Here is a 25,123-nt window from a genome sequence, read left to right on the forward strand (position 1 = left end):
CTGTACTCATGTCCTTATAGATATGTTTGGTTATATATTAATGCTAGAAGCCTGTAATTCTAGAAGTTGGACTTGCAAGACTATTTGAGACATTTCACACTTCAGTGTCCTGTATTTCACCAGTAACATTTTTATACTGACGTATACTATAAGCATGAGAAGGCATTAGGAATTATCTTTGGGGGACTCAACCTAACCTCCAAATGACTCCTTAGCAAGAGGTCAAGTTACTCCAGATCTCATGGTCACACTTGAGAAGGTCGGATGTCTTAGTCATCCCTCGTTGTTGTTGTCATTGTCATCGTCACCATCATCCAAATCTTTTAGCGGCACCAAATTTCAACATTTAACCATAAGTTATAGATGCAGGCTGTGTTACTGGTGCTGGATATGTTGCAGGTAAAATCCATTCTCAGGTTAAACCTGTATTCAACCTAGGTTGAATTGGTGAACCATATTTTACCTAGGTTAAATATATACAGTGGTGCTTGAAAGTTTGTGAACCCTTTAGAATTTTCTATATTTCTGCATAAATATGACCTAAAACATCATCAGATTTTCACACAAGTCCTAAAAGTAGATAAAGAGAACCCAGTTAAACAAATGAGACAAAAATATTATACTTGGTCATTTATTTATTGAGAAAAATAATCCAATATTACATATCTGTGAGTGGCAAAAGTATGTGAACCTTTGCTTTCAGTATCTGGTGTGACCCCCTTGTGCAGCAAGAACTGCAACTAAACGTTTCCGGTAACTGTTGATCAGTCCTGCACACTGGCTTGGAGGAATTTTAGCCCATTCCTCTGTACAGAACAGCTTCAACTCTGGGATGTTGGTGGGTTTCCTCACATGAACTGCTCGCTTCAGGTCCTTCCACAACATTTCGATTGGATTAAGGCCAGCACTTTGACTTGGCCATTCCAAAACATGAACTTTATTCTTCTTTAACCATTCTTTGGTAGAACGACTTGTGTGCTTAGGATTGTTGTCTTGCTGCATGACCCACCTTCTCTTGAGATTCAGTTCATGGACAGATGTCCTGACATTTTCCTTTAGAATTCGCTGGTATAATGCAGAATTCATTGTTCCATCAATGATGGCAAGCTGTCCTGGCCCAGATGCCGCAAAACAGGCCCAAACCATGATACTACCACCACCATGTTTCACAGATGGGATAAGGTTCGTATGCTAGAATGCAGTGCTTTCCTTTCTCCAAACATAATGCTTCTCATTTAAACCAAAAATTTCTATTTTGGTCTCATCCATCCACAAAACGTTTTTCCAATAGCCTTCTGGCTTGCCGTTGTGATCTTTAGCAAACTGCAGATGAGCAGCAATGTTCTTTTTGGAGAGCAGTGGCATTCTCCTTGCAACCTTGCCATGCACACCATTGTTGTTCAGTGTTCTCCTGATGGTGGACTCATGAACATTAACATTAGCCAATGTGAGAGAGGCCTTCAGTTGCTTAGAAGTTACCCTGGGGTCCTTTGTGATCTCGCCGACTATGACACGCCTTGCTCTTGGAGTGATCTTTGTTGGTTGACCACTCCTGGGGAGAGTAACAATGGTCTTGAATTTCCTCCATTTGTACACAATCTGTCTGATTGTGGATTGCTGGAGTCCAAACTCTTTGGAGATGGTTTTGTAACCTTTTCCAGCCTGATGAGCATCAACAACACTTTTTCTGAGGTCCTCAGAAATCTCCTTTGTTCGTGCCATGATACACTTCCACAAACATGTGTTGTGAAGATCAGACTTTGATAGATCCCTGTTCTTTAAATAAAACAGGGTGCCCACTCACACCTGATTGTCATCCCATTGTTTGAAAGCACCTGACTCTAATTTCACCTTCAAATTAACTGCTAATCCTAGAGGTTCACATACTTTTGCCACTCATGTATATGTAATATTGGATAATTTTCCTCAATAAATAAATGACCGAGTATAATATTTTTGTCTCATTTGTTTAACTGAGTTCTCTTTATCTACTTTTAGGACTTGTGTGAAAATCTGAGGATGTTTTGGGTCATATTTATGCAGAAATATAGAAAATTCTAAAGGGTTCACAAACTTTCAAGCACCACTGTAGACATCATTTAATCTAGGTTAAATTTATAATTTTTGTATGTTTTGAGACAGTTAGCTTTTTGTTAGGGTTTGGGTTAGTTGTATTTTAGAGTTTGGGTTAGCTTTTTGTTGGGGTTTGGGTTAGCTTTTTGTTGGAGTGTGGGTTAGTTTTATTTTATTCATATTTTAAGTCGTTCAAATTCTGTAAAGCTGCTTTGTGACAACGTTTATTGTTAAAAGCGCTATACAAATACACTTGACTTGACTTTTAGGGTTTGGGTTAGCTTTTTGTTGGGGTTTGGGTTAGTTTTTTTTAGGGTTTGGGTTAGCTTTTTGTTGGGGTTTGGGTTACGGTAGAGTGGGGCCTGGTACCCTCTAAAGATATTGGCTGAAGTGAAGCTGGGGCCAAATGTTAGTAATAATACAAAGAAGTATGGTAGCTTTTGCAGTGTTAACCTGTGTAGTGTAGTGGTAAACACTGTGGACTATTGACCTGGAGAGTGTGAGTTCAAATCTTGGTGAGTACAATAAACATTCTTTATTTCATTGTGATTTGTTGAGTGTTTGTAGAAAGGTCGTTGAGAAGGTATGACATCAAGGGAAGGGAGTCCAGGTGATGAGGACCAGAGAGGGGAGGTTAGTGGGGTGAGAGAAGATGACAATTTCCATTTTCTTCTTTTTATTTACTTATTTAATTATTTAAAACCCCCCAAGGCGGCACGGTGGTGTAGTGGTTAGCGCTGTCGCCTCACAGCAAGAAGGTCCTGGGTTCGAGGGCCGGCAAGGGCCTTTCTGTGTGGAGTTTGCATGTTCTCCCCGTGTCCGCGTGGGTTTCCTCCGGGTGCTCCGGTTTCCCCCACAGTCCAAAGACATGCAGGTTAGGTTAACTGGTGACTCTAAATTGACCGTAGGTGTGAATGGTTGTCTGTGTCTATGTGTCAGCCCTGTGATGACCTGGCGACTTGTCCAGGGTGTACCCTGCCTTTCGCCCGTAGTCAGCTGGGATAGGCTCCAGCTTGCCTGCGACCCTGTAGAAGGATAAAACGGCTAGAGATGATGAGATGAGAAACCCCCCCCAAAAAAAACAAAAAACATGCCTTTTTTTTTTTATGAAATCCATTTTCAGACAGTTGAACCTAGGTCGAATACACATTTTACCTAGGTAAAACGTAGTTCACCAATTCTACCTAGGCTGAATACAGGTTTAACCTAAGACCAGATTTAACCTGCAACAAATATACCTACTGTAGGAGAGCACTGATTTAGGTCATGGATGGCGTTACTTTGATCAGCAGTGTTGAAGAACATTCATGTATATTTGGAACTGCTCTTTATGGATGGGCTCAAATTGGATGCTTCTCTTTGATTGGTGTTTGATATGTCATTTTTTTCATGAAGGATTATGCTGATGCTGGGTTTGTCTCTGCTGTACTTTGATGAGGGGGATTGATGTGCTGGCAGCTGGCACTCTTGAGTTTTCGCCTGAGTGCCAGAGCCGCCTCCGGTAACGCTGATGCATGGCCATGAATTGTATTACACCGTGACAGCTGCTCACTCCTAAATTCATCTTTGCACTCAATGGTTTATTTATTTATTTAAGCCATTTGTCATTTTTTACTGGGGAAAATGAATGAAATAAAGGGAGAAATTGAAAATGATGGGGATTTGCAACATTGCTCCTTCATGCCACAATGGAGCTGAGCAGGTGTATCCAGCATGGGATAAACACAGGCTCTGTCCAGTTGAAACCACTCTGGGGAATGATCTGTAAATGCATTGGATTGGTGGATTCCTGGACTGCTTCTTCAGGTGTGATCCTGACGTACCTTTTTATGTCATATCGTTTCTTGGTAAACTTTGTGGGATGACTAGACGGTTGTCTAATGTGGGCACTTTATGTTAAAGACAGTTGAATACATAGCAGCGGAGCAAATGCAAACTAAGCGACAGTTAAGACCATGATATCTTGTATAACAAATTGAAGAGTGTCTGGAGCAAGCTGAACACGAAGATGTTTCGAAAACTGAATGGCCAAACTCATAAAGCAGAAGGTCATCGGATTCTGTCGTGTCTGGAGAGGAAGGAGGAAGGAAGCAGCCGTAAAGAAGGCTATATCTATGGTTTAGCGCGGAGCTAGATTTTTGATAATTCAGGGGGTTCAGGCGGTGCGCAGATCAAATTGAAACAAGGATATCATCAGATATGAGTGATGCTGTATGCCAAAGCTGAGAGCTGAGGAGAAATGACACTGCAGTAACACAGCCCCTCATGGGTTTACGGTGAGACAATAGCCTGGCTGCGATTCAAAAGGTAAACGCCGTCAAGGAGAGCTTTTGCTGGATTTGACTCAATCTTGGTGTGACCTTCACAGTCACAGTTTCTCTTTATTGTAATCTCAGCACAAAGAGGCAGCAGCGAGCAGTGGGAGTGGGCTACCTGGCAGGCAGGCTGAAAGCTAAACAAAGGCGGCCTGGGTGATGCTCGGGACCGATAGCACAAACACACTTCAATTAAAGCTTGCTGTCCTCCTCAAAGACAAATCAAATCAGGCAGCATACTGGCGGGAAAGCCAAAACAAGGAGAAGGTAAGAGGGGAATGGAGAGTGTGTATGGGTTGGAGAGTGCTGTCTGCGAACAAACTCTGGATCATATCTAGGCCTCTGCCTCACCTCAGCCATGTTTTTGCATGGCTCCTTTAGAGTTCCTCTTTTCTCAAGAGCACTGTTTTTGCTGAGCTAAAATAATACGAGTTCCTGTAACAGGCCCATTTTTTCTGTCAGTACAATTCTATTCCGAGTATTTTAGTCATATTTTCTATAGCACTGGAAGTAAATGGTACTTCTCCCACAACACCCATTTATTGATTCTAATGGTCAACTGCTGGTTTAAACATTAGGCCTTTGCATGAGCATGCATTTTTGGTGATCCAGCCTTGATCTCAAAGGTTACATCAAAGTGAAAATGGGGCATAAGAGTCAGACAAGCATCCATAGCACAGTCAGAATCAGATCATATATCAGTCAGACCATCACATGCAGTCTTACTGTGTAGGTGTAATGCTTGTCTAAGTTGGCCATCAAGGAATAGTCAAGAAGTACCCTTCACACAGGATAAACAACATCTAATAAAAAAAAGAAAAGAAACACCATTCAAAACCTGTAAATATGTATCGCTCCAGGAACAAAATGACTCCTTTCCGTCCTCCACCCTGGCCAGTTGGTTCATTGTAGTAGCATTTACGATAGCTAGTATCTCAACTGCTGCTAACAGGGGCTGTCATCGTTTATGTTGTCTGCTAATAGACAACTGTCTTTCTTTCATGGAGGAAAAAAGTAAGTACAGGCTGTACAAGAAAATAATCTCTGGCGATCCAACTCCTGGCATGCTGACAGCTGGCTGACTTCCCACACTCTACCTAGCTAGCTAGCATATTTGCATATTGCAGAGGAGAAATGAGATCCAATTACAGAGTGTGCAGAATACAGATGATGAGAACACATATAAATACCAGATAAAAGCAAGTGACAAGATTGGAATTAATTTTTATCCAGATATTGATTTCCTGATACAGCTCTCATGCTGCAGTAAGGTGTAAATGGGGCTATGCGTTTCTCAACTCATTGCGGGCCAGAGTATGAACATGTACACATATGCCATCCATCCATCCATTATCTCTAGCCACTTATCCTGTACAGGGTCGCAGGCGAGCTGGACCCTATCCCAGCTGACTATAGGTGAGAGGCAGGGTACACCCTGGACAAGTCACCAGATCATTGCAGGGCTGATGCATAGAGACAAACAACCATTCACACTCACATTCAGACCTACGGTCAATTTAGAGCCACCAATTAGCCTAACCTTTGAACACAGTCTTTGGACTGTGGAGGAAACCGGAGCACCCAGAGGAAACCCACACAGACACGGGGAGAACATGCAAACTCCATACAGAAAGGCCGTCGTTGGCCACTGGGCTTGAACCCAGGACCTTCTTGCTGTGAGGCGACAGTGCTAACCACTACACGACCGTGCCACCCTGTACATGTACACATTAACTGTAAATCTGACCAGTAATGGCAGGTCAGTATAATTTTTCAGAGAACCCAGATGGTGGTTCTGGGCAATACTTGTGCCAAAAATTCGAAAATGGTTTCACACAAGAGTAGTCATTTTGTTTCACGCAAGGGTAGTCATTGCACCATTGAATGGTGAAATTCACAGGATAATTCCAGTGTTGATTGATTCTGGCTGGTTGAAATAAACAAGCTGGCAGATCACACAAAGACAAGGGTAAAGCCCACTGGTTGGGCCTGGGGAGAAAGGGGAGGTCACAGAGACAGGAGTCTTTGATGGAGGAGATTCAGCTGTGTCAGTAATAGGGAGCATGGAGCTTTGGAAGCGCTTTTGTCTCTCCTCAAATCTATCACCCATGAGTCCATGGGGACTCTCTTCAGTGAGGCTCAATGACAGTGAGATTCACATCTCACTCTGGCTCATGATCCCCCAAAACGAGCCTGTCTCACAGGGATTACAGCCAGAGCCAGGCTCCCGACAGCATGGCGGAATTAGACCTACTTTTTAAGTAATTGGCAGTTTGGGGAGATAATGCAGACAGAAAAGAGAATGGATTTTTACCATTTTGACCAAATGAAGTTAAGACAGATTTGATTGCTTTTTGGCTCCTTAATCTAAGGAAAACATTTTGGATCAATCATTTTGAAAAAAAAATCTTTGCATAAGGGCATATTTCAGGGGGAACCAATTATAAATCAAATATACTGGATGTGCTGTGGATGTACATTTGAATCAAAGATTTCACAGCACATGCCTTCACAGACAACACTTGTTTTAAAGAGGACTCTCAATGAATATGTAAGGGAAAAGAGCACTGTAGATACCCCACACTTCAAGAAGTCAGCAATGGTGGCCTGACCACCAAACATTACCATGTGGTAATGTTTAGTGGATGACTTGATTGGTAGATAGTAAAACATTAGGAAGCAGCAGTTTAATGCTTGAAGAATAACCAAAACTGCTCTGAGTGTAACCGTGAGCTGGCCTAGTGGTTAGCATGTCCACCTCTCGAGTGGGAGATCGCAAGCTCTACTTGCGGTCAGGTCATACCAAAGACCATCATAAAAATGGTACCTACTGCTGTCTGGCAAGGCACGCTGCAATAAAGATGTGAATGGGGAATCAAAGTCTCGTAGTTACCAGAGGACTAGCCCCCCACTGTAACCCAAGCTGTATAGGTGAGAGGTCGAGGGTTACGGAAGTGGAGATCGGCGCCGCCCAATGCGCCTTAAGGGCCTGGTTAGAACTGGGACGGGAGACTGCCTAGGAAGACCAGGGCATGGTGTGGGAAGGACTTTAGACTGTGAGTGTATGACACATTGGCAGAGAGCACTATACATACCACACACTTTTTCAGGAACTCAGCATGCCCATGTGGTAATTTTTGACAGATGGGCTTATTTGTAAATGGTAAAACATTATGAAGCGGTGATTTCATACTCAAGGAATAAGCAAGACAGCTTTGAGTTCAGATAGGAGAACACATTGGAGGAGAGCACAGCAGATACACCACACTTGTTCATGAATTCACTACACTTGTTCAGGAAATCAGCCTTGGCAGCATGCCCATGTGGTAACACCTGGTGGCTGTGCTGGCTGGTGGATGCTGAGATGTTAAGAAGGGGAGAATTCATGCTATAAGCAAGATATGGACTCTGAGTACAGATACAAGGGCACACTAGAGGACAGTGGTGCAAGATAAACCTTGTTTTTACAGGAATTCATCATGCTTGCTAAAGAAATGAGTCTTGTTAGTATGCCCATGCAGTAACAGCTGGTGGATGGTGGATGCTGAGAATTTAGGTAGGGGAGAGTCCCTGCTATAGACATTATGAAAAGGACTCTGGGCATAGTTGTGAGGACATTTTGGAGGAGAACACTGCACATACACCACATGTGTTCAGGAGTTCAGCCGTGGTATCATGCCCATGTGGTAACACCAGGTGGATGGCCTGGATGATGGATGCTGAGATGTTAGGAAGGGTAGATTTTCTGCTATAGGTATGATATAGAGGACTCTGAGTATAGATGTGAGGACACATTGGAGGAGAGCACCACAGGACTCTGGGACATGAACCTGACTGCTCCCTGTGGAGCAGCAGAGAGAGGAAGTGTATAGCAGATGGATACAAATGAGCCGCTCCATCGCTGCATATGGGAATAGAGTATCCTATTGTGTCCCAGCAAAAGAACTGATCATTCTCTTGCCTGAGTGGGAGGAATAGGATATATATACCTGTCCTGTGTTAGTGGACACACACACACACACACACACACACCCCTCAATATCCTTCTCATTTCTTACGCATGTAGGTTATTTTGGGTTGAGAAGCTTCATTATGCAGATCATATGCACATAGGTTTACGTTAAGTTACTTTTTCTTCACCCAGATTTTGCAGTCATAAATTAGGTATAGTACCAGTCTAAAGTTTGGACCCACCTTCGAATTCAAGGGTTTTTCTTTATTTTTATTGATTAAAAGACACTTCATGTCTTAAAGTGCCATTCCACCATTGGATATATTTTTTTGGCATAAAATACAATATATTTTATGACAACATGACTAGACAGAGAAATCTTTTAGCTTCAAAATGATATATCAAACATAATTTTTTGACAACGACAAGTATATTTATTTTGCGACCAAAGTCACCTACCCTTTTAATTTCCGCGCGGTAGTGAAACGTGATGTCATCGGCAGGTTCCCCTTCTTGTGTACCACGTCACGTGTGACGTGGCACAGATTATCAGCAATGGCGGATAGAACGCGATTGTCAGCTTCGGAAAAGAAGCGAAGGAAAATAGCAAGTGATGCCCAAAGGAGACGGTCGATGGTGAATATCGGCAGAGCAATCGACAAGTGGAAATCGCGTTCTATCCGCCATTGCTGATAATCTGTGCCACGTCACACGTGACGTGGTACACAAGAAGGGGAACCTGCCGATGGCATCACGTTTCACTACCGCACGGAAATTAAAAGGGTAGGTGACTTTGGTCGCAAAATTAATATACTTGTCGTTGTCAAAAAATTATGTTTGATATATCATTTTGAAGCTAAAAGATTTCTCTGTCTAGTCATGTTGTCATAAAATATATTGTATTTTATGCCAAAGAATACATCCAATGGTGGAATGGCACTTTAAAGTAATGATGGATGTCATTTCTCTGTACTTACTTGAGTGGTTCTTGACATAATATGGATTACTACAATTGTGGAATAGGGCTATTTACTGTATTCTTATTATTTACTATTTACTGTTTGGTCTCAAACACATTTAGAAGGCAAGAAATTGCACTAATTAACTTTTGACGAGGCACCTGTTAATTGAAACGCATTCCAGGTGACTACCTCATGAAGCTGGTTAAGATAATGCCAATAGTGTGCAAAGTGTCATCAAGGTAAACACTGGCTACTTTGAAGACTCTAAAATATGAAACATATTTTGCTTTATAACACTTTTTTGTTTACCACATAGGCAGCATGGTGGTGTAGTGGTTAGCACTGTTGCCTCACAGCAAGAAGGTTCTGAGTTCCAGCCCAGCTGCCGACGGTGGCCTTTCTGTGTGGAGTTTGCATGTTCTCCCCGTGTCTGTGTGGGTTTCCTCCGGGTGCTCCGGTTTCCCCCACAGTCCAAAGACGTGCAGCTTAGGCTAACTGGTGGCTCTAAATTGACCGTAGGTGTGAATGTGAAGGTGTGTGAATGGTTGTTTGTCTCTATGTGTCAGCCCTGCAATGATCTGGCAACTTGTCCAGGGTGTACCCCGCCTCTCACCCATAGTCAGCTGGGATAGGCTCCAGCTTGCCCGTGACCCTGCACAGGATAAATGGCTACAGATAATGGATGGATGTTTACGCCACAATTCCATACATTATTTCATAGTTTTGATGTCTTTTAGCCTAGTAAACTAGACCCACCTGCCTAGCGGCCAAAAATATTTTTGCCTACGAGTGGGTCTAGCCTCGCACCATATAAACAAAAACACCCCGGGCATCAAATCGTGCCCGCCAATCACAACGCAAGGTTTTTGTTTGGATTCTTTGGGCGGGCTTTTGCAGGAGTGACGACAAAGCTGCGCGACGCTGGAGAAAGCACAGCAGGAAAGATGGCTACGGCTAGAGAACAGCGCTCGTTTGACTCCGCTTTGGAATCAGTTTTAGAAGAATTAGACTTGGAGTTTTCGTTGAAACATGAGCAGGAAGAGGCTCTCCGCTCATTCCTTTTCAAGAAGGACGTTTTCGCTGTTTTGCCGACCGGCTATGGCAAAAGTCTGATCTACCAGCTAGCTCCGCTCATAGCCAAAAGGATGGGGCTAGTTTGTGCAGTACGAAGAATTAATAAACAGCTTTGAAACATTACTTTTTGATTGTTTCTTATTTTCCCGATATTTTAAATTTAAGGGAAATTATTTCACCAAACACCACTAAATAAAAACTCTCAAAAACAGTTTAAGCAAACCCTTGAAAAACACTTGAAAAAATAAGAGTGTATGTTAAGTATGTGGTACAGACTCCAAACTTGTGGTCATTATCTCCAAACTTCTTAATATCTAGAACCTGTTTATTAATTAATACGCATTTTGAAAAATTATTTATTTCAAGGTCTCCCACACTGAGCGCTCTGACTATGTCACAGTCACTGTTGCGCTGATTGGTCAGAGCGTTGGCCTATACGCACAGAGACAGTTTGAGCCCATGTTTACATTAGACCGTATCAGCGGATCATCAGATTAACGTTTTTAAAACGATTAGTGTGCACACAGCAACACCAATACACGATTTGCGTGCACACAGCAACACCAATACACGGATACGCTCGGCTCCGCAGGCATCCTGCGCTCCAAATCACTCCGCCCTGAACAGCGAGTGCCCTCTGGAGGGTGCGCACTCCGGCCCTGCGCAGCTCACACAGCGCGCGAGTGTAGTGCACAAGCTGTGATTCGGGACTGAGCCGCTGTGTGTGTGATCCCAGCGCATATCACTTACCACTTGCAAGTGGAAGGATGGCAAGCCTAAAGACAATCATAACTACACAATGGGCAGTATTTGCATCAGTATTTGCAGTATTTTCATACTTTTATACTCTTTAATGAAAGGTGATACAAGGCGGAAGTCCGCGCCGTTTTTCAGCAGTCGCGTCACATGACCAACGCCAGCGAATCAGGAAGGTGGATGTCACAGTGACGTTGTCCAATGACGACGCCAGCTAGAGCTCAGCACAGCGTATCCGCGTATTCTCAATGTTTACACAGCACCGGAGCTGACACGATCTGGATTGAATACGTGGACCCTGGCGGATTCCCGTTTCCCGGCGTTTCCAGGCGTTTTAATGTAAACGGACAGTGCATCCGCGAAGAAAACGAGACAGATACGGTCTAATGTAAACTTAGCCTGAAAGACAGCAGTTTGTTCCTCCCACCCCCGTCGGAAATGTCTACGGATCGAGGCCAGACTAAATATTCACATTTAGTCTGGCTTGCCAGGCTAGATGTCTTTAGTATTGTTCTAAAATTTAGAAAAAGAGTCAAAATACAAAAAAAAAAGGTGAGTCCAAACTTTTGATTGGTACTGTGTTACTTAATTAAGTAAAAAAGAAAGAGAGAAAAATTTCAGAGGCTTAGAGATAAGAAGTCAGATTGGACAAACATGTTCCTTTTTCTGTCAAGTGGCCATTTGGTTTATTTTAATATTCACTCACAGATTAGTCTTTCAGCGTTTCCTTTACCTTTAATGAATTCTCAGTATGTAAGTTATCTCAGCTTGCATATCTAAGGTCAGTTGGAATTAGATTGAAAAACTAATCAAGATTGTGATTTTAATACTACAGTATTTTTGTAAAGCTCTACTATAAAGCTCTACTTTAAGCAGTCAAAGGTGCTGTAGCTATAAAGTGAAAGGGAAGGAATTGGTGTTTCTGGGACTGGTGACCATTAATCTCTCACATGTCTGAATAATGACACTTTCTATAAGGACAGTTTCATTTGAATTTCAGAGAGCAAGACTAGTGTCAGTAACAGGACAGTCTCACAAAGTAGCAGCACTCGCTCTGTTGCTCTTCGCAGAGGCACCACACCTCCCTCTCCATTCCCTTATATCTCCCTGTTACTGCATTGAGTTTAGGCCCTGGAAACTAAAGGTGAGACTGATGGGAGATGGGAGTGCCAGAAGAATGAGAATGCCTGTACAGAATGTTGTGAGGTGTAGGGGAATGGTGTGTGCCAAGCTAAGAACTGGCCACCAGCTGGAAAAAAACATCTAAGCTATTCAAGATCAATTCAGAATTGATCCCAGCCTTACTATACTCGATGTATAATGAAGGCATTTGGAGCACGTCCTCCTGTCCTGGTTTTTTTTTTTTTTATTCTGGGAAAGAAGTATAGCCAAACAGATTTTAAATGCAAAGCTGAAGGAAAGGAGCAAACATCCTAGATTTTAAAAGCAGAGAGAAGGGTCTCTTGTGCCCCAGAGATATATTCCACCTGCCTTTTTTTTTCCATGGCAGATGCTTCCACCATGCTGAAAGGGTTCCCTCCGTCCTGCAAATTGGCTCGCTGAGCACAACACATCCTGGTGCTTTCTGTTTAGTCGGCAGCTTGATGGCCAAAACCTCTTGGCAAGAGGTGATGCTGAGACATGGAGCATCATGGGCTTTAAAATTTGGTGGGTGGGTGGTAATGGAGGGGCTGTAAAGTGAAACCTGTGGCCCCTGGTTCTCGTCACAGCTTCCCCTAGACAGCCAGTGCACGAATTAATTGGCAAGGCGTTGGAGAGGATGGCATTTTAACCCTGTTTTGGGACTCGTAGAGCAGCAACATGCCATGCCAGCAGTTGACAACTACAGCTGTCAGAAGGTAGAGTGCTTCTGTTGTCTCTATATTCACCATCCTACCATCTTTCAGGCTCCACTGTAGCTAGAAGGATTGGATGGATTTATCAGGACCAAGGTATTATAGTTTAGGAAATCTTAAACAAGATCTAAAGGGGAAAAAAGAGAAATGAGAAAGCAACCTTACTCTTCAGTTTTTGGATAAATAAGACCAAATTTTGATGTACACCCCACATCTTGCTGAGCAAATGGGCGTGCTTGTTTTTAATAAGCTCTATTGTGAGTATGGGGCTTTGTGGCTTATTCTGAAGCCCTTGACCTTTCCTGATCCTCCTTCCTCCTCTTAGAGCCATAGCACGTCTCCCTGTCTCACTCTCATTTATCCTCTCACCTCTCCATGCTCCCACATATATCCTCCCTGAGATCTCTCTCTCTCTCTCTCTCTCTCTCTCTCTCTCTCTCTTATGCCTAATTGCATCCCTATTTGCCCCAGGGGATGGCCTGGGTAGCGCAATCCTCTCCCCTGTCCCCTCGCAAATCCATTTGCACCCGCTACCAGCCAGGTCGCTTTCATGGGCTGCCCTGGAGGAAATATCAGATGACCTCACTTTCCAAAAAACAAGGGATCCTGGGGAGCACAGTCGGATGTGAGGCTCTTCTTCTCTTTTCCTCTCTCATATCCTTCTACCCCTCCTGCCAAGAATTCCTACTTTCAAGTACAGGGCAAGGTCAGAATCATACACAGCATGGAGTGCTGATAACAGTTGATACACTGCAATGTCCACATGGATATGTGAAATACCAAGTTCCCTACCTATTTTTGGGTGGTCATGTTTGTTTGTTTGTTTAATTTTTGCTGGACTCTCTTTTCAAGCACATTTTTCTTATATTTTAAAAAGCCCCTTCGTCCCACTTTAGTTCCAAGAGATCATAGACTTATTGGTATCTTCCTGACAATTGGAAGCATGAAAGTGGGTTTTGGTGCAGTGCTGTTTTTTTGGTGTCTCACCGATCTCTTGGAGACTGAAGTGAAGCACCGAGAGGGTTGAAAGAATGAGGTTGACATATGCTACCTGTGAAACCGCACTCTGTGAATGACGAACCCATTTGATCATTTTTAAATGTCAATTTCTTTAGTCATTGCCCCCTCAAGGTGTTTAGATTTTCAAAATGAAATAATCCAGAAGTGCTGCATCAGATATTAGTATTCAAATGGAGAGATTCGTTTCTCCAACTTCACCCAGCTTTTCTGTGTACGTTGCATGGAATAGCTCCTAGGATAACAAGGACATGTTTACAGACATGCTGAGTCATGCTGAGATAATGCCAAAAAGATGCCAATCTCCTTTTAAACAGGGCAGCTATAGATGTTTTAACTGATCAGCACCAGACAGAGTTTTGATACTTTCAACAAATTTCTTCATCGACATCAGACAAACTATTGAAGAGAGAACAAAAACATGGCGGGTTCATGCTGGTGCTGAAACGTGTGGTTAAATGTTTTGCTATCCAGCCAGTCACTTATAAGGAGAAATAATGGAGGAAGGACATGTTAGCTGTCGTGCTCGATCCTTTCTCAATGTGATTGAAAAGAGGCAGGGTTAAATTGTGCTCCGCTTTATGTCAGTTTCCATGAAAGGAAGGAAATGTGTTGGTCCTTCCGTCTGAAAATGCCATATTTGTCTTCTCAGACATGTCCATGCAAGAACCGGCCCACTTTACACCTGCCCGCAGTGACAATTTGAGTGAAAAGTGAGAAGGCAATGTTGTTGGCTCTTGTCTTATAAAGCCGTTGAAGGTGTAATGAATGTGTGCTTTTAAGAGGCTCTCTTTTTCGCATTTGGAAAATTACATGTCAGAATGACATCTCAGACAGGGAAGAATAGTAAAGGAGCAGCTGAAGTGCTGAACTACTGAACCCTTTAGCATATTAAATACATGCAGGCTGAATCTTTGCTTCGTAATCAGTATTTCTTACATGTACTCTTGATTCATGGAGTTTGCCAGTTTCACCAATGTCGAATCTTCATTTCCTCGACACGAGTGCTAGAATGGTGGTTTGCGATAATAGCAGGCTCATAGAGAGCTCAGTGACAGGTCATTGCTGTTTTAAGAAGGTGATGTATACCCCTTGGAATTAGTTCATCTTGCATATACTGCATATGCATCAGTACATGTGCTTGTAATGGTTATGGTTATGTGTGTGATAATCAGGACAGCTATTGTGCAGCTGCCTAAAACTTCTAGAGCTTCTATGAAGGGGAGAGAGAGAGGGAGAGAGATGTGAAAAGAGAGCAGGTTTGAGTGTTCCTGAGTGGCCACTGGCTGCAAGGTCAGCACAACAAGTTCACAGATAGTTGACATCTAGCCATAGATGCACCATCAATGTACAAACAATTGTACACTTCTGACAACTGTGCCCAGCCAACCTAAAAGTGTGCCACGACCCTACTCCCACCCTCATTATAACACCCAACAAAGTTTTTCTCTTGCAGCTGTTTAACGGCGGCACGTCTGTTTTTGTTTGTTTTCTCGCCGTAAGGTTATTGCACCTTTATGGTTGATTGGGGGGTTGGAATAATCCTCGACATCTGTTCAGAGAGGAGGTTAGTAAGGTGGGGTGCAGCGGGGCTGGGCTTGGCTTTTATTTCCTGGACCAGGCCTCTGCTTTCATCCCTCCGTACTGAGGTTGACATGTTGACTTTTAATGTGAGAGTGATGTAAGGGGAGGGAGGTCTCTAATGGGCTTCAAGGTTACGGGAGGACCTTCGCCCCTGGCTTTTTCTCTCACGATAGACAGCAGCTTGAATCCTTAGTATTAATGATGTTCAAGAGCTCAAATTCTATGTTTGGCCAGAGTTTTCAGTGTACATGAACTCTGTTTGCAAGTTTAATAAAAAAAAAAAAAATTCTGTCGGGTCTGTACAGTACCAAGTTGTCACCAAGATACGTAGATCTGTTAGTTTCCTATTGTCGGAGGGCTATGGAAACGGAGATCGGCGCCGCCCGATGCGCCACATACAGGTTGGGCCTGGTTAGTACTTGAGTGGGAGACTGCCTAGGAATACCAGGTACTGTAAGGCGTGGGAAGGACTTTGACTTTGACTTGAGTCTGAGACAATAAGGGTAACCTGTATTTGATGCATGAAGCCAAGAGCCACATCGTTTCAACCCGCTCTTCATTCCACGCAAACGTGATTGATGGATTGTGGTCTTGATTGACAAGGAAGAGAGGAAGGTGCTCCTCAGAGAGCATGGCCAGTTATACCTTTTTGAACCCTGAGCCACAGATGGTTCTTCTTTTAACAGGATTTGAACTCTCTTGACAATAGGGTGAACTTCTCACCAATACACCATTCAACAGTCCTCCATCACTCTTTTTTCTGCTGTTAAACTTTCTCATTCTCTGAGAAGTTGTATAAGTATTAAAGTTCATAATTTATGTACAGCTTTCTATCAAATTCCTCCCTGGTATTGGATGCCCATCTCATTCTCTTTGCCAAGACAAAGAACATGAGTCTTTGCAGAGAAAAGACTCTCTGACTGTTCACAGCAGGCTTTCTCCATTTCACCATGTCATCTTTCCCTTCAGCCATGATGAAAGTAAAACTGCTCTGAATCAGAATGCCCGGGTTTCTCAGACAGCACCTTGGGTTTCTTCCCACTGCCTTGGCAAGCTAGGCATCTTGATCCTCCAGAAACTGTGCTTCTGGGTTCCTCCAGTGCCTGGCGTGCCAAAATGAAGTATAGAGAGCCAGCCATGACCCATTAGTGTATTTTGTGGCGGAAACCTTGTGGTTGTTTGAAAGGAATTGCAGTCGGTGTTATTATTAATGATTTTTCATTGGTAAATGAGATCAATGAGCTAAAATCTTGGCCACATCAAATACACTGAGGATATTGACCACAATGTAATTAATTTAGATTACTTGAGCAAACCGCCGAGTCGAATATGTGTGAAAACAAATGTATTGACTGATTGTATTTCAAATTAAGGAAGACGTTAGAAATGCTTAATTATTTAAGTGAATTATTTAGGCAAATTAGAAGATATTGAGCTATGGAAAATGCATTACCATGCCAAATGCCATGAGTGCGACAATCCTACCGCTCGCTGATGTCAGATCTTTTCGGTGTGTCTGTTTTGCATTCGATTGACAGAATTCCAGAAGCTCCTTTACATGGAGAGATCAGAACAGAATGAACTTTTTCCCTCATACTGTCACCAGCTTCTTACTGTGGTGAGCTGTCAGCGCGGCGCAAACGCGCTTGATTTCACTCACATTCAGTTTGTCAGAGACAATGCGACTGCTGTCAGACATTTTGATCTGAAGAGATGCTGTTTAAATCATGAGAATCTTGTTGGTTTTTTTTCCCCCCTTTCTGTCTTTCCTCTCCTTATAATCGAGTATAATGAGGTTGAATGGTGAATAATCTGATTCGTGTTGATAGCATCAGTCACCCTTGTTGTTTTCTCTGCTCTCTTGGTTTGAGCAAAATGACAAATGCTCTGGGTGAGAAGTGAATGGTTTTCTGTCACAAGCAATCATGCGGTTGTCTTTCAGGCCTTGCCTCCTTTTATTTGCCGCGATTAACTTTGTGGAGAAATAATAGCACGTAGTTCAGTCTTCCTCCTTTCCTGTTTGTGCTGCAACACCTGCCTGCCTGACTGACCCGACCTGACCTGCGACACCTTGACAGATCAACGACACTCACCTAGAGGCGATATTTTGACACATCAAGCTGTTTTACTGAAGCTGAGAGATATTGTCTGTGCATACACTTTCTATTTCCTGAAAAGCAAACACCTCTTTCTTTCATGCCTGTTGTTTTTGATCAGAGGCCTGTATACACTACGGCTCAGTTATACCGTCGACTGAATGTTTTTGTTTCATGCCATTTCGTTTAGTTTTACTTGATCCTCTGAACGGAAATCCCATCAAGCTTTACTTATTTCACTTTAAATCCGTATGTTCCACCTTGTTTTATGCAAGTACTAAAAAAGCTGTGATTGTCATAATGTGACTGCAACATCTGTCTACATGTTTTGTCTTGCAGGAAATTGCAGCTTACTTGATAACCTTTGAGAAGCATGATGAATGGTTAACAACATCCCCGAAAACAAGGTAAGGTCTATACTCCGTTCCATATCAAGATGGGAACATTTCTTTCTGAATTTCCCACGATCACGTTTCGTGGCCCGATTGAGACTATTAACTGGAGTTTCTTCTAATCACCCACTTGAGATTCTCTCTCATCTTAAAAGTTGGGTGTATGATATCGGTAGCCATTCATGGCTGTTTCAAAAGCTTAACTCCTTCCTTTGAGTGAGTGCTGACAGGTAATGGAATATTAATGTGGACTAATAACTCCAAATAGCCTATTAGCAAAGCTCTTAGCATGCAGCTTCGCTCTCATCTGCTCTGTTAACACCGTGCTAATGTGTTCATATCTAGCTTCAAATTAACCGCTTGTTAAGAGATAAAAGTGTGAGACAAGAGCTGTCCACGGTGTGCGGAGAGGAGGAAACAAAGAAAGATTCATTCTTTTTTTGTAGACAGGGTGGAAACAAAGATTCGTTTTGAAGTCATAGCTGTATTCAGGACCTGTAGAGCCAGAGGTATCTGCTAACTCTTGGACACTGTCTCCAGATAAAATTCTCTTGAAAATGATTGTAAAACAGGCCAGTGGAGGTTGCGTCTCTGAATGTGTGAGTCTGGAAAGTAATAGCCGTACTGTGTGAGTCTTATGGGAATGAAATCAGCTAAGGCGACAGAGCTAAGATGGTAGCATGGTGCAGCTAGCAAAGATGGCAGTTTTTCTTGTGCATTTACATAGCATATTTGAAATCATGTATATTCGGCGATTGGAGGAAAGATTGATATTTTATTTTACCAAAATGACTGTATGATGTTATTGTGCAACCAATCTCGTCAAGCCATACTCAAACAGACACAAACGGAGTAAGTTTACCTGTGACAGATTAACCAACGCAATAGCTACCGGTAAATAGATTGCAGTGGACTGCAGACTAATTTCAGTGTTGGATGAAAGGACAAGGGGTTAAAATAGGGTGACCAGATTTCCCTAGTCTGAAACCGGGACACTTTTGTGCGCGACCATGCTCGTGCATGCACACCTTTTTTTTACGTAAATGTGACACTCAGAGAGGTGCTCTTATCATTTTGTCGAAGCTCACATTTATCAACATCTCACATGAAATAAAACAAACAGGCATTTTGTTATCTAGTAGCATAGTGGTATACAGATCAGTTAAATTATGGTCAGACAACAGATTTTGTAATGGCTGAGAATAGGCCAGGCTATGTCCATAGGCCACATTTAAACTGATTTATTTCACCTGTTTGTGAGAACACCAAGAAGAATGCATATGCACATGTAGGCTATATCTCTAAAACTGTATGCACTATAGCATGAACTTAAAAAGTAGATATGTGACCTCAACATAGCCTAGGTCAGAATTAACCTTACTAACCATTCCCCACAACTGAATGAATAAAGCAAGAAGATGTGTACAAAAGTGAACACTTTAATGGAAGGTGCAACAAGCTGTTCAACACAGCAATATGGCCAAACTGTCAGAATGGTATGTTAAACAGAAACAAACAAACAAAACAGCACTCAAACAAAACAGCAATAAAGGAGGAGAGGGGCGACAGCCCGAGGAAAGCCCCCACAGGAGCGCACAGCATTTGCAACAAAGGCTACCCAACTCAGTACAAGAACAAAGCACAGGAACAAAACTAAGGTGACTGTCAATCCACCCACCCTAAACAAAATGCATTAGCCCTGCCTCAACCCACCGCTTGTGTTTAGCCATTTTAATGTGATCCTGTATATCGGCGTTACCACCGTGGGCTACAGAGAAGGAACACTTACAGTGTGTGCAGTAGGCTTTGTGCGCATTGTTCTGCACCTCTCGGAGGAAGGGGTAGGTGCCCTGTAAATCTTTGGAAAAGGTACATTTTCGGCATAATTGCTGCGGCATTACTGCTGCTAGCTGCTAGACAAAGAACATTTGCGCCAGTTAATGTTTATTTTATTGTTGCATGGCAACACGTTCTGTTGTCTGGAATAATGTGGCTAAATAAACACCCATGCCACAGGGCCAGGGGGCAGTAACCAGGGAAGTTTGCAATTCCTGTCAATTCATCAATAGTAAATGCAGACATTTCTCCGCTAATGATTCCCACGCTGCTCGGTCGCAAACGTCGCGAGTGGCGAAAACCGGGACATATCCGTGTCCCGACAGACGTTTGTCGGGACTTGGGACACACAACCCCAAATCGGGACTGTCCCGGTAAAACCGGGACGTCTGGTCACCCTAGGTTAAAAGAGGCTTTGCAGATTGTGTCATTTGACACAATTTATGAGATGCCATCGAGGAATACTCTTTTCTTTCTTTTTTCTCATCTCATCTCATTATCTCTAGCTGCTTTATCCTTCTACAGGGTCGCAGGCAAGCTGGAGCCTATCCCAGCTGACTACGGGCAAAAGGCGGGGTACACCCTGGACAAGTCGCCAGGTCATCACAGGGCTGACACATAGACACAGACAACCATTCACACTCACATTCACACCTACGGTCAATTTAGAGTCACCAGTTAACCTAACCTGCATGTCTTTGGACTGTGGGGGAAACCGGAGCACCCGGAGGAAACCCGCGCGGACACGGGGAGAACATGCAAACTCCGCACAGAAAGGCCCTCGCTGGCCACGGGGCTCGAACCCGGACCTTCTTGCTGTGAGGCGACAGCGCTAACCACTACACCACCGTGCCACCCATGTATTGATGTATTATACTGAAATATTTTTAAATGCTTCTCATGCGAAATATTGATATATGCGATTGATTTACATTAAAGTTTGTAATTCATCAGATTAAATTTATATACAGTGCCCACCACGATTATTGGCACCCCTTTGTAAAGATTATAAAAAAGGTTAGAAAAAAAATCCACCTTTTGGTGAAGTCGCTTCATCTGACACTGAAAATAATTAGAAAAATCCAACCTTTAATTGAAATAAATTTATTCAGAGAAAAACAATTCCCTCATCAAGAAATAATTATTTTCAACAAAAACCTATGTGCCACTATTAATGGCACCCCTGCATTTAATACTTTGTACAGCCTCCCTTTGGCAGTAAAACAGCAATGAGTCTCTCCTATAAGATTTTATAAGGTTGGAGATACAGAGCAGGGCATCTCAGACCGTTCCTCTTTACACAATCTCTCCAGATCATCCAGGGTCCTCGGCCCTCTCTTGTGTTCTCTCCTCTTCAGCTCAACTCACAGGTTTTCAATGGGGTTCAGGTCAGGGGACTGAGATGTTCATGGCAGAAGCTTGATTCTGTGGTTAGTGAACCATTTTAGTGTTGATTTGGATGCATGCTTCAGATCATTGACCTGCTGGAAGATCCAATAATGACCCAGTTTTAGTTTCCTGGCAGAGGCAGCCAGATTTTGATTTAAAATGCCCTGGTATTCCATGGAGTCCATGATGCCATGTACCCTAACAAGGTTTCCAGGGTATTTGGAGGAAGAACAGCCCCAAAACATCACAGAACCTCCACCATATTTTACAGTTGGGATCGGGTTCTTTTCATTATAGCCATCCTTCTTTTTACGCCAAACCCACCTCGTGTGTTTATTATCAAAAAGCTCCGTTTTTGTTACATCAGACCACAGAACATGGTTCCAGTCAAAATTGTAGTAGCGTTTCGCAAACTTCAGGCGCTTATGTTTGCGGTTAACTAACAGAAAGGGTTTTGTTTCTGGCAACTTCCAAATAACCTGTTGGCATGGAGGTGGGGTCTGATGGTAGTTTTGGAGACTTGGAAACCCCAAGATTTTTCTTTTTCTTGTAACTCACCAACAGTCATCCTTGGGGATATTTTTATTTATTTTTTTGTCTCTCTTACTCTCCTCCTCACTGTATGTGGGGGCAAAAAACTTAGGTCCTCTTCCAGGCGAGTTTCTAACAGTTCCAGTTGGTATCCACTTTTTTTATTATTGCCCTAACCGTAGAAATGGACATGCTCAGGCGAATAGCCATTTTTTTTTTTAATAACCATTCCCTGACTTATGAAGGTCAACACACTTCTCCCTCATTTGGTTTGCGTGTTCTCTTCTCTTTCCTATGTTGATGGATGACTAAGGGAATTTGGTCTCCGTGTCACCTCATATTTGTTCCCTAATTAATCAGGAAGTCACGGATTACAACTTGAAGTTCCTACACACTCCAATCAACTCAAACATGTACAATTTAAATCGGAAACATGCTTCGGTTACATTGAGTTCACTATCATTTCAATGAAAAGTTGGATTTTTCAATTTTTTTTCAGTGTGAGATGCAGCGACTTCACCAAAAGGTAGATTTTTTTTCAAAACCTTTTTACTAATCTTTACAAGGGGCGCCAATAATCATGGAGGGCACTGTATATAAAATTAGTCGAATGAATCACATACTTTAATGATAACTAATCACACACATCTATCTATCTATCTATCTATCTATCTATCTATCTATCTATCTACACATATTGTACATACATACAGTGGTGCTTAAAAGTTTGTGAACCCTTTAGAATTTTCTATATTTCTGCAAAAATATGGCATAAAACATCATCAGATTTTCACACAAGTCCTAAAAGTAGATAAAGAAAACCCAGTTAAACAAATGAGACAAAAATATAATACTTGGTCATTTATTTATTGAGGAAAATGATCCAATATTACATATCTGTGAGTGGCAAAATTATGTGAACCTTTGCTTTCAGTATCTGGTGTGACCCCCTTGTGCAGCAATAACTGCAACTAAATGTTTCCGGTGTCTGTTGATCAGTCCTGCACACCGGCTTGGAGGAATTTTAGCCCATTCCTCTGTACAGAACAGCTTTAACTCTGGGATGTTGGTGGGTTTCCTCACATGAACTGCTCACTTCAGGTCCTTCCACAACATTTTGATTGGATTAAGGTCAGGACTTTGACTTGGCCATTCCAAAACATTAACTTTATTCTTCTTTAACCATTCTTTGGTAGAACGACTTGTGTGCTTAGGGTCGTTGTCTTGTTGCATGACCCACCTTCTCTTGAAATTCAGTTCGTGGACAGATGTCCTGACATTTTCCTTTAGAATTCCCTGGTATAATTCAGAATTCATTGCTCCATCAATGATGGCAAGCCGTCCTGGCCCAGATGCAGCAAAACAGGCCCAAAACATGATACTACCACCACCATGTTTCACAGATGGGATAAGGTTCTTATGCTGGAATGCAGTGTTTTCCTTTCTCCAAACTTAACGCTTCTCATTTAAACCAAATTGTTCAATTTTGGGCTCATCCATCCACAAAACATTTTTCCAATAGCCTTCTGGCTTGTCCATGTGATCTTTAGCAAACTGCAGACAAGCAGCAAGTTTTTTTGGAGAGCAGTGGTTTTCTCCTTGCAACCCTGTCATGCACACCATTGTTGTTCAGTGTTCTCCTGATGGTGGACTCATGAACATTAACATTAGCCAATGTGAGAGAGGCCTTCAGTTGCTTAGAAGTTACCCTGGGGCCCTTTGTGACCTCGCCAACTATTACACGCCTTGCTCTTGGAGTGATCTTTGTTGGTCGACGACTCCTGGGGAGGGTAACAATGGTCTTCATTTTCCTCCATTTGTACACAATCTGTCTGACTGTGGATTGGTGGAGTCCAAACTTTTTAGAGATGGTTTTGTAACCTTTTCCAGCCTGATGAGCATCAACAACGCTTTTTCTGAGGTCCTCAGAAATCTCCTTTGTTCGTGCCATGATACACTTGCACAAACATGTGTTGTGAAGATCAGACTTTGATAGATCCCTGTTCTTTAAATAAAACAGGGTGCCCACTCGCACCTGATTTGTCATCCAATTGATTGAAAACACCGGACTCTAATTTCACCTTCAAATTAACTGCTAATCCTAGAGGTTCACATACTTTTGCCAGTCACAGATATGTAATATTGGATCATTTTCCTCAATAAATAAATGATCAAGTATCATATTTTTGTCTAATTTGTTTAACTGGGTTCTCTTTATCTACTTTCAGGACTTGTGTGAAAATCTGAGGATGTTTTGGGTCATATTTATGCAGAAATATAGAAAATTCTAAAGGGTTCACAAACTTTCAAGCACCACTGTACATAAATACAAGCAGGACTTTAGCTAGCAAGAAATGATGCTAGAAATCTTGCTAACTCACAGCAGGAGAATATTAGCCTGGGCCCGCCCATCCTAAGCGTGACGCAACACGAGGGCCTGTTGCGAGCTTAGTCTGGCCAGGCAAGCTATCTACAGCTCTTCCAAGCTCCCGAAAAATTGGGAACCAATCAACTTTGAGCATCTCCAACAGCCCTGGGTAGAGGCATGTTCAAGGCAGTGACGTAGTAGAACTGCGACCGGAAGCCATAGATTGTTTACAGAATCTATGCCGGAAGCGCTTCATTCACGAATGCTGTATTGAAAGCATTCAACGGGAAGTTCTCATTGAAAACGGAGCAAAGAGCAGCCCTGGAGGTATTTATTGAAAGGAAGGACGTTTTCGCCTTGCTTCCGACCGGCTTCGGTAAGAGTTTAATAATAGGATGTCTATGGTTTAATCTACCAGTTAGCCCCGTCGTATCGCATACGTCAGAGGAAAGAGTGATGTGATTGGTTTAAGCTTCGTCACAGCCTTTTCTGGCTTCGACCAGTAGCAAACTGAGGCATTTCAGGGAGGCGGGTCAACCACGGGCTCTGGGAAACGGTTGGGCTTAATATCTTGGCCAGACCAATAGCTCGTAGAGCTTTGAAGTCGCGTCAGCCAGACTAGGCGAATATAACAATAACAGTAGGTTAAAATGTATGGTTCAGAAATGCTAAAAAAGTACTTAAAAAAAGATTGACTCTCAAAGCTTTTATTGTGTTAGTGTTGCTTTCTGGAGGATAGCTAACATTTACATTATCATTCCCCAGACCTTTAACATTATCCACCATTAACCACGAAAGTAGCATTATTCATCTCATGGCCCTCTTACAAAAACCTATTCACATATTTTCAAAACTACAAAATGCTGTATTTTATATAGATTTTTGGTCGTTTAATTTCAGCCATTCGCACAGGCATCCTTTA

At 42.5% G+C, this 25,123-nt stretch overlaps 1 protein-coding gene across 3 annotated transcripts in view; it reads left to right on the forward strand.

The window, feature by feature from the left end:
• The window catches only part of camta1a (calmodulin binding transcription activator 1a), a 1,048,086-nt gene that overhangs the window by 384,441 nt on the left and 638,522 nt on the right, over positions 1 to 25,123 (forward strand). For all 3 annotated transcript variants that reach the window (XM_060938363.1, XM_060938365.1, XM_060938364.1), the window contains exon 4: positions 18,025 to 18,092. In XM_060938363.1, the coding sequence (XP_060794346.1) occupies positions 18,025 to 18,092 (68 nt within the window). The remainder of the gene's footprint in view (positions 1 to 18,024; positions 18,093 to 25,123) is intronic.

Source organism: Neoarius graeffei, chromosome 13 (assembly GCF_027579695.1).
Source record: "Neoarius graeffei isolate fNeoGra1 chromosome 13, fNeoGra1.pri, whole genome shotgun sequence".
NCBI classification, from domain to species: Eukaryota; Metazoa; Chordata; class Actinopteri; order Siluriformes; family Ariidae; genus Neoarius; species Neoarius graeffei.